General features: G+C 38.9%; 3 protein-coding genes across 3 annotated transcripts in view; 1 reads left to right on the plus strand and 2 right to left on the minus strand.

The window, feature by feature from the left end:
• The window catches only part of LOC105222666 (RNA-binding protein MEX3B), a 154,779-nt gene extending 153,406 nt beyond the window's left edge, over nucleotides 1-1,373 (plus strand). Inside the window, exon 4 of the mRNA XM_049460928.1 lies at nucleotides 103-1,373. The gene's annotated coding sequence lies outside the window, so the exon portion shown is untranslated. The remainder of the gene's footprint in view (nucleotides 1-102) is intronic.
• Nucleotides 1,374-7,503: 6,130 nt separating this feature from the next.
• On the minus strand, nucleotides 7,504-8,517 carry LOC125779787 (uncharacterized). The gene has a single exon (XM_049461056.1). The coding sequence runs from the start codon at nucleotides 8,515-8,517 to the stop codon at nucleotides 7,504-7,506; it is 1,014 nt and encodes a 337-aa protein (XP_049317013.1).
• Nucleotides 8,518-8,520: 3 nt separating this feature from the next.
• Nucleotides 8,521-10,055, minus strand: LOC125779788 (uncharacterized). Its single transcript, XM_049461057.1, has 2 exons — nucleotides 8,925-10,055; nucleotides 8,521-8,856 (listed from the first exon to the last, which is right to left on the minus strand). Exons 1-2 carry the CDS (start codon nucleotides 9,165-9,167, stop codon nucleotides 8,521-8,523), a joined length of 579 nt encoding a protein of 192 aa, XP_049317014.1. The 5' UTR covers nucleotides 9,168-10,055.
• Between the last annotated feature and the right edge of the window lie 451 nt (nucleotides 10,056-10,506).

Below are 10,506 nucleotides of genomic sequence, written 5' to 3' on the forward strand. Positions count from 1 at the left end.
TATGGTAGAATCAACTATTGATGTCTGCTTTTTAAATAATTTTACTATATCTTTTTTGTTGTCGAAAATATTTCTAATATTTGATTCCATTCCATTATATAGGCATCTTCGTTTTATAAATGAGCATCCTCCCCTTACACACACACCACACCCACTCAAACTCACACCACTGACACGCAACCTTCGCCAAACTCACCACATTACGCTTAAAACCCACATTCTACACTACTCATGAGAGCAGCACACATCGACACCTACACACACGTCCACCAACCACAGTCACACCATCCTATTCAGCACCAACGGGGATAAAGAAGGACCGATGAACAGATTCCGATCAGTTCGATCTACGACACTACCAGCCATCGGTAATACTTTTCCACGTCCCGCTGCTATCCGCCGCCATCTTTTGCGAGACCAAACCGAATGTTTTAAATAGTTTACCTTTACTTAAAATCAGTGCATTATATTTTCAACGGATTGAATAAAGCTTTTTTTGTGTAACTATCCACAAGGAGAGATCAACCCCACTTTCTTCGGTTTTTATTTCTTTTTTACTCTTATTGGTGAAGTGAAAAAATAAAAGGTGAGCGCACTTTTATAACATGGTCCTTTGAGCCATACATAAAGGCACATTGGAAAAAGAAAGTGAAGTGCAGTGACACAAAGCATCAAATGTGAGTGACAAAAAAAAATAAATAAAATATATACCATATATATATATAAATATACTAGAGAACCCGCCCACGTTTTACATAGGTAGTACTACTAATACCATTTATATGATTTCTATTAGTTAGATTATAAATATTAGTTAAGGAATAATCGCATTTTTGGTGAAGCAACTTGTGTTAGTTTACAAAAAATTAATCAAAAAGAATTTCATACGTTAAGAAAGAATTGGTTTTTGGGGTAATAATACTATTGAATTTGGGCTGTGCATCAGTGAAATCAATCGAGTCCAATCGATTGTCAGCCTAGTGGACTGCATATTAAGAAATAGTTCTCAAGCGTGGGAAGACAAAAAGATCGGCTGGCAAGGTTATGGCATCGGTCTTTTGGGATGCCCGTGGTATATTATTCATCGAATGATAAATGAGCCAGTATTAATTCCAACCACAGTCACACCATCCTATTCAGCACCAACGGGGATAAAGAAGGACCGATGAACAGATTCCGATCAGTTCGATCTACGACACTACCAGCCATCGGTAATACTTTTCCACGTCCCGCTGCTATCCGCCGCCATCTTTTGCGAGACCAAACCGAATGTTTTAAATAGTTTACCTTTACTTAAAATCAGTGCATTATATTTTCAACGGATTGAATAAAGCTTTTTTTGTGTAACTATCCACAAGGAGAGATCAACCCCACTTTCTTCGGTTTTTATTTCTTTTTTACTCTTATTGGTGAAGTGAAAAAATAAAAGGTGAGCGCACTTTTATAACATGGTCCTTTGAGCCATACATAAAGGCACATTGGAAAAAGAAAGTGAAGTGCAGTGACACAAAGCATCAAATGTGAGTGACAAAAAAAATAAATAAAATATATACCATATATATATAAATATACTAGAGGACCCGCCCACGTTTTACATAGGTAGTACTACTAATACCATTTATATGATTTCTATTAGTTAGATTATAAATATTAGTTAAGGAATAATCGCATTTTTGGTGAAGCAACTTGTGTTAGTTTACAAAAATTAATCAAAAAGAATTTCATACGTTAAGAAAGAATTGGTTTTTGGGGTAATAATACTATTGAATTTGGGCTGTGCATCAGTGAAATCAATCGAGTCCAATCGATTGTCAGCCTAGTGGACTGCATATTAAGAAATAGTTCTCAAGCGTGGGAAGACAAAAAGATCGGCTGGCAAGGTTATGGCATCGGTCTTTTGGGATGCCCGTGGTATATTATTCATCGAATGATAAATGAGCCAGTATTAATTCCTGCATTGTGTATTTGATTGCAGTTCTATTCTACCATTCCCAATATTTAGCAGTTTTATTATTTTTCAGGAAGGATCCGTTTGAAATTGTACGCATATACATATGTATTCATCGTTCCCGTTTAAATATTGCATTACTCTGTGCAGTGCTTCGAAAAGATTTCTGTCTATCTCAAATTTTAATAGACCTTTTTATCAACACTTCAGTTATGCCATTATTTTTTTATGCCAGACCTTTTGCAATTTTAAATTGCTTGTCAAGATACCCCCTCCAATAGTTAGAATGTATGAAAAAAATAGATGTATTGAATCACCCAATTTATTACTTAAGAATGAACAACTCTGTCCACAATATGAAAACTTGATCTACAGATGTCGCCTTTTACTTTGGCATCGTTTTGTTTAATGCACGTTTGCGCCAATTTAAATAAAAGTGCAGTGAAGGATATATAAGTGCAAAAACAAAAGAAAAAAGGGAAAAAACGAAACAGTGAAAACTAATACAAAACTACCAACGCCAAAAACAACACAGCAATTCGTTGAGGTTCAGGGATGGTTTCTGCGGAGAAAAATCGAATAATTGCCAGAAAACCCCTGAAACAGCCCTTTTCTTTTTCTCATACAAACGAATGAACGTTTGTTCGTTAGTAACGCTAAGAGAACGGCTGAACCAATATTGATGAAATTTTAAGAGGTTGTTCGTTGTGGATCGGGAAAGGTTTAGAAATAAAGAACCTGTATGTCTTTCATGAGGAAAAGTCGGAAAATTGAACAATTCCAAAAAGTTAATTTTTTCCATACAAATGTTTTTATTCAATTTTTTTGTTTTGTTTTTCAATTATTTAAATCTTTCAAATTTGGCGTTTGCTTCAAAAATTTTTGAAAATTATTCCGTGAAAAAGTTATGTGTTTTTCACACAAAGTCATCAATTACAGCTTGAGATTGGTCACGATGCCATGAAGAGGTCGCGCTTATATCGGTCGGTGTCTTTTAGGCATCAACATATGTGCATTAGCAGTCCAAGCCACATGAACGAGTACTCCCAGGATGCGATGATATACGTGCGGTATTATGGGTCGCGATCAATCAGAAAGCGATCGTCACGATGTCATAGCAAGACTTTTCAACAGCTTCGATGGACATTATCTTGAAGCAACGCATATATGGTGCTGTTAGATGCTAGATGTACTCTGTTGAGTGGCAAAAGAGAGGTTTGCCGCACGCACACATTCTTCTTTGGATGGTGGAAGGTGGTTACACCAGATCAAATTGATGAAATCATTCAATAATGCGGCAATTCCTGATGCAAAGAAAGATCCAGTATTATACGAAGTGATGAAAACCAATAAGGTTCATGGACCCTGTCTGTCAATAAATGCACGAAACAGTATCCACGTACTTTTCTTTCGGAAACACAAACTAGAAAAGATGGATATCCAGAGTGGCGTTGCTCACCAGACGACAATGGCAGAACATTTAGCATTCAATTTAGAGGCGTTTAGTATCGAAGTTGACAACACATGGATCGTACCATATTCGCCACTGTTGTATAATTCACATTCAAAATTCATATCAATGTTGAGTATTGCAGTTTGGTGTAATCGATTAAATACGTTTATAAGTACGTCACCAAAGGAAGCAACATGGCGATTATTGGTCTTGAACGATACGGTCGATACGTGACCTGACGCTTTGTAGGATATTTAATTTTGCAATTCATGAACGTTTTCCGACTGTTGTGCTTCTCGCAGTTAATTTGGAGAATGGCCAAAGAGTGTATTTCATCCCAGAGAATACAGTATAGCCAGTGGAAACAACAAAATTAACATTTGTGAGAACTTTGCTCTATTCGAAAATACCTTGATACTGTACATGGAATGCATCGTCGAATAGTTACGCTGAAAGCAAGGCCAACCAGTAGATTGACATCCAGGTGTCTTATCAACTAATGCATTAGGACGAATTTACACAATCCACGAGAAAAACGACGATTGTTTCTACCTTCGGTTGCTATAGATCAGTGTTTCCCAAAGTGGGCGATAACGCCCCCTTGTGGGCGCTGCAGGTGTCAAGGGGGGGGCGGTAAGAGACCCAGAAAGAAAATGGGGGCGTTGTGTAGAGGCCTGGGGGGTTATTTGTAAATTTATTTAGCTAGCAGGCATCTTAGACAACGACTACATGAGCTCTCGACTCTCAACAACAACTTGTGAACATTAACTAATGGGAATTAAAAGGTTGCTCAAACTCGGTTCTATATTTCTCTCCGCGTAGTTCATATATCTGTCCTATTTTATTGAATATAAAAAAAAATGAAAATCATGTCAATCGGTCGCTCCGTTTCATAATGGGGCATCTCGACAGGATAGAATTTTTAGAATACTAACTGTCAAACACTCCAGCTCTGAAAGTATTCGACGCGGTACCCGCCGCCGGAAGCAGAGGAAGAGGAAGACCGCCACCCAGTTGGAAGGACCACGTGGAGAAGGACCTGGCCTCGCTTGGAATATCCAATTGGCACCACCTAGCGAAGAGAAGAAACGACTGGCGCGCTGTTGTTGACTCGGCTATAATCGCGTAAGCGATGTCTACGACGGTAAAAAAGAAGAAGAAGAACTGTCAAACGTATTGCTATTGCCATTGCCAAATCTGTATGTGGGCATTTGCTATCATAATATAATCATTTGCGCAAAGGTGTAGGGTAGGTAAGTTCGAGCTGATGTAGCGCATACTTTGAACTCTTGAAAAATGTATTTTATCACTTGCGAAATGACGTCGGGTAGGTAGCTGATGTAGCGCACGTTTTTATCCTTAAATCTTTTATGTGGAAAATAAAAAAAGGATCTTTATCCTTTCTTACAAATGTATTTATGGGGAAAATAAAAAAGTATAAAGATCTTTTTTTTTACAAATGTATTTCTGGGAAAAATAAGATAATACGAAAAGAAGAAAGATCCTTTTTTTACAAATATCTTTCTAGGAAAAATAAGAATTCATATTTTTGGACAACTATATAATAGTTGTGCTTAAGCATGCCTATATAAAGAATGTAATATTTATTTTATATTCATTTGTGGTTTTGCGCGCAATAGATGAGCATTACTTACGCCTTCTTTACACTACTCGCGAAGTTAAACGTATTTCTCAAAGCAAAACAATGTCGGAAGTAAAAAAGAAGAGACGGCAATACTGTGCAGAATACATTAAATTCGGATTCATTGAAAATCCCACAAATCCATCCTCGCCTTTGTGTCTTCTATGTCTAAAAACATTTCCGAATGAAGCAATGAAGCCGTCAAGACTGCAAGATCATTTGAATAAAATGCATCCAGACAAGAGAGACAAGAATGTAGCATATTTTCAAGACCTAGAGAAGAAGCATAATACTCAGCCAAGTGTAGCAAAACTTTTTTCGGCGGCTGCTAAGCAAGATGACGACGGACTTCGATCTTCGTACAATATCTCTTTGTCAATTGCTCAAAAAGGCAAACCACATAACATCGGAGAAGAGTTAATATTGACAGTAATAAATGAAGTAATAACTACCGTGCTTCATAAACCGGCCGCAGATATTATCCGAAAAATTCCTTTGAGTAATAATTCTGTGCAAAGACGAATTGATGAAATGGCTGAAAACATTGAAGAATCATTGTGCGATCACCTGAGGACAAGCCAATTCTCAATTCAGCTCGATGAGTCCACTTTACCAACTAATGAAGCATTGTTGTTGTCTTACGTGAGGTTTATTAAAGATGAGAAAATATGTGAAGAACTATTATTTGCTAGAAATTTAGAGACCGATACAAAAGGCGAAACCATATTCAATATATTGCAAAAGTTTTGCGATGAGAAAGAGATTCCTTTGAAAAATATTATTTCAATTGCTACGGATGGCGCTCCGGCTATGATAGGGTGCCATAAAGGCTTAATAGCGCACTTAAAAAATAAAATTCCAGATGTCCTTGGTGTACATTGCGTTATTCATAGACAACATTTAGTTGCTAGAAACTTAAGTGAAAAACTATTTCAATCACTGCAATATGTCATCAAAGCAGTCAATAAAATCCGCAGCAGAATGATAGATTATTTCATCAGCTTTGTGTTACCAATGACGAGGATTTCAATCGTTTGTTGTTTCATACTGAAGTTCGTTGGCTATCAAGAGGCAATTGTCTGACTCGAGTCTACAATCTGTTTGACTCTGTTATAGAGTTCTTGGAAACTAAAGATACAAAATTTCAAGACAAGCTCATAACATCAAAGAATGATATAGCTTACATGACAGACTTGTATAAATTGATCAACGACATAAATCTTCAACTGCAAGGCGATAAACTAAATTTAATTAAAACAAAAAACGTCGTTGCTGCTTTCGCAGCCAATCTGCTTCTACACAAAAAGAATCTGGGCAGACGTGAGTTTCACAATTTTCCGAATTTATCAGTATCATGCAGTAACGACGAGTTGTTTGCCTACTGCCAACATTTGGAAAACCTCCACATTGACTTCACCGAACGATACCAGGACATTTTGAACTTGGAAATACCAGACTGGGTGTTGGATCCGTTTTAGAATGTCAACACAGCAATGTCACCTCAGCTGGAAGAAGAACTTATAGAATTGACAACAAACGAGGAAATAAAAATCAAGTTCAAAAATGGTTACCAAGAATTTTGGCTACAAAAACCGATCTCGCAATTGTACCCTGGATTGTGGTCAATCGTTCAACGATTCTTGATAGCATTCCCATCGTCATATTTGTGTGAACGTGGATTTAGTGCTGTGACAACACTGCTTACTAAAAATAGAAATCGTTTGCTTGTTACCGAACGTGGCGACTTGCGACTGTTCTTGAGTAAATTGGAACCTGATATTAACAAACTTATTAAACAACATCAGATTCACCCTTCACATTAGTTTTTATACGAGTATATGGATCGATTATTTTAGTTTTATTTTTAATATAAGGTGGGGAATGTTGGGCCACGTTTTGATTTCGGTTAAAAAGTCACATAAAAGTTATTTTTTGTGAAAATTCCAAAGCATGGATTTGTAGTGCGAGTCGTAACCTTCCTTTTGATAACATTGGTTTGATAAAATTCTACAAAAATTTAAAAGTTATAGCCATTGGCGCAAAAAACCTGATTTTGCGATTTTGAAAAAAGGTGGGGAATGTCGGGCCAGTCTGTAAATCGATTAAAACATGATTGTTACCGATGAAAAACGTTTATTTATCAATGGAAATGAAAGAGAGATTCATAAATAATAAGAAAAATAGGAATTGGCGAAAAAAATTATTCCGACTCGCAGTGGATGCAGGTGTAAGTGTTCGGGTTCGGTCCGGCACATTTCAAGTGAACCCCTCGATCACAAACGATGCAATGGGCCGTGTTTTGACGATTCTCGTGCTTCGGCATCTTTTTCTTGCAAATCGTGCAAAAATCGAAGTCCTCTTCGATGTCGGTTTCGGTCGGAGACGGGCTTCTCTTCCGTGGCGTCTTCGATTTGCCACGGCCTTTTTGCTTCTTGGCTGCTGGTTTATCGGCTGCTTTCGTCAATTTTTGCTGCTTTTTTCGGCCTTGTCACGCAGATCTGCGACAACCTCAAGCGATGTCAAAATCGTTGACTCCATTGTCTTGCGGCCACGTTTTGATTTCGGCGCAGGTGTGCCCAATTTCAACGGGCCAACCGATTTCAATGCATCACGGAGCTGTGGAGCCGAAACAAGGGACAACGACGATGATGCAGCACCACTTGTTGAAGCTGGGGCACTTGTCGATGCCTCCGACGTTGACACCTCCTCATTCGCAGCAGTCACAATGGCATCACCAGAGGCAAGAACTCGACGTTGATTGTCGGCGTCTTTCTCTTCGTCACCGAACAAATTTTCGCCGCTCAGTTCCGAAGCGACAAAGTCAACTTCAGTGAAAATTTTCGGGTTGAACGGGTAGATGCCAGTTGTTCGGAAGCCGGATTTGATGGTTTTCGGCGTTAACATAACATCGAGGCACTGATCGACAAGGAGCGGCACATGATGCAGATCGAAAGTGACACCAATGTTGGACTTTTTCCATGCATCATGCTTCACGGTCATCATGCCTTTAAATGGTGCAAATACCGCACCATCTAGCGGCTGCATTTTGTGCGTGCATTTCAGCGGAAAAGACAGCAACGTGATGCCATGATCCAACGCCAAATCTATCGCCTCGATCGATAAATGCGAACCGTGGTTGTCCAGCAGCAACATGGTTGGCGAATCGGCATTAGCACCGGTGTGCTTGATGAAATGACGCATGAATTGAGGGAATACGTCAGAGTTCATATAACCAGAACCGTTCGCAACACCAACAGCGCCATAACTCGCATGAGTCATAAAAATCTCTTTCATGTTGACTCGGGGAAAGAGGAAGAATGGCGGTATAGACTGGCTACTAGCGCTGACGGCCAAAGCCAAAGACACATTGGTGTCTTTTTCGGCAGATGTTGATGAGCCGACCTGCTTTTGTCCTTTGCGCGCGATGGTTTTGACGGGTCTGGTTGGCACGGTCGGGCACCCGGTTTCATCCATGTTCTATATTCGGTGAGGTTCAAACGGCGTCTTACCGAGAACGGATGAAAGGTTGGCAAAGAATGCATCGACATTCTCTTTGTTGAATCGCTTCGCACGGCTCTGGCTTACTTGCTCTGGTGTTCGCAGTGACAAATTTTTGTGGCGTTTCATGAACGCCAACTGCCAATCCTTACTCGCCTGTTGATTGTCGTTCCATGGATCCGGATACGACGCGCCAACTTTCCGAGCAAATTCATACGCGAGCTTACGAAGCTCCATCAAACTAATTCCATAGTTGATGTCGCTGGCCTGGAGAATGTAGCTTATCAGCGCCTTCTCTTGTTCGATGTTGAAGATCTGAAATAAAAAAAAAAAAGTTATTTATTATTCGATGAAAGAAAAAGAAAGAAACCAGCAGAACTCACTGTTTTTGTGCCCATCGTCGTGCTTTCAGCCAGCAAATTCTTCATTACATCGGCATTGGCAGTAGTAACGTCGATGCTCGCACCATCAAATGCTGCAATATAACGCATCAGGTTGGTCCTCGGAATTTTGTGTGCCGTCGCAGATTGTCGAACGCTGTTGTGATGTATTTTCACCGACTTGATCGCCTCCAAAATGTTGTCGAAATCAACAATTTTCTCTTGTTTGGGATAGTACCGCGGCATAATGACTAAAAAAAATTTTTCGGAGCACGAAACTATCAGGAAATGTTGAAAAACTATTGTGTTGTTGAAATTCTGCACGAAAAATCACTTATACACGTCAAATATATGAAGTTAGCATGTCAAATGTAAAAAACTAAGAGGCCCGAGATTCCCCAAACGCTCATATTTGCAAAATGGCGGTGGATAATGAACACAATGTAAATTCGTGCAAAATTTCTTTTGTGTGTCGAAGGCTAAAGGCTCAACTAATATTATAAACATATTTACCTGGATGAATTTATTGGAAAATGTGAAAAAAATCAACTGTACACAGAGTTGAAAAAAAACTTTCGGAGTGTCGAATTTCTTTTTGTTGTCGCAGAGAGGTTATAACACGTGTTCACAGCTCGAGTGCTATATCGAAACTGAGCTTAGTATGAGACGAGTCGATGACAGTTGGTTGCAGCTGTCAACCTATACTAGGGAAAAAAATATCGGGATTCCCCGTGGCCCAACATTCCCCACCTTCCCCTAAAAGATTCTCTGTTTTAATACTATAAAGTTGTGTTGCAATAATCATTCTTATTGGCAGGTGGAGCCCGTAAGTGTTAACTTGAGACCTAAGCGGCGTTGTATGTTACCTACTGCGCTCAGGTTTCAAGTTGCTGGTTATAGTAAAAGTTTCGTTTAGAATTCTCCGTTAATATACATATATAGGTCACAATAATAAATTTGAAGTTATAGTGGTTTTTAAATAGGTGAAAAAAGGGGGGCGCTAAAAAAATATTTATTCTAAAAGTGGGCGGTAGACAAAATAAGTTTGGGAACCACTGATATAGATTAATGTACGCGGTTCAACTTTATTTGAGTCATTGCGTACTGTGAATTATTCGGTGTGTGCAAGTTTTGGAGTAGTAAGCCAGCAATTACAATTTGCTGGAACATATTAATCACTGGAATGAAAATGAAGTCCGCACACTTTTCGATATAAACATCGACATTGCCGAAGACGTTTTACATCGTCTTCGCTAAAAATTATAAATGGGTCAATTCTGGTTGATACTTTCGGTGGTTCGATATCAATTCAATCTTCCCTTTATCAATTCACGAAGGATGAACTCATCACAAATGTTTGGACCTTGGCCAAATTATCATAACTACGATTCCTTAAGTGCACGCACAATGTTAGCTGCCAAAAATACCGATGTTGTTGCCTTCAACTGGAAGATTCAAAGTCAAGTTCCGGGAGACTAACGCTCATACAAATCGATCGATCGTCTTGACTATGAAGACGACGCCGTGAATTATCCAGTGGTATTCTTAAATTCTTTGGACAAACATGGTATGCCAAAGTTGGATC

Source organism: Bactrocera dorsalis, chromosome 6 (genome assembly GCF_023373825.1).
Source record: "Bactrocera dorsalis isolate Fly_Bdor chromosome 6, ASM2337382v1, whole genome shotgun sequence".
Taxonomy (NCBI): Eukaryota; Metazoa; Arthropoda; class Insecta; order Diptera; family Tephritidae; genus Bactrocera; species Bactrocera dorsalis.

Excerpts from the sequence above, each read along its gene's own strand:
- LOC125779788 (XM_049461057.1), bottom strand. The coding sequence starts at position 9,167 with ATGCCGCGGTACTATCCCAAACAAGAGAAAATTGTTGATTTCGACAAC. Across the intron at positions 8,857-8,924 it reads CGACGATGGGCACAAAAACA|ATCTTCAACATCGAACAAGA; the intron begins GTGAGTTCTGCT and ends TTTTTATTTCAG.
- LOC125779787 (XM_049461056.1), bottom strand. The coding sequence starts at position 8,517 with ATGGATGAAACCGGGTGCCCGACCGTGCCAACCAGACCCGTCAAAACC.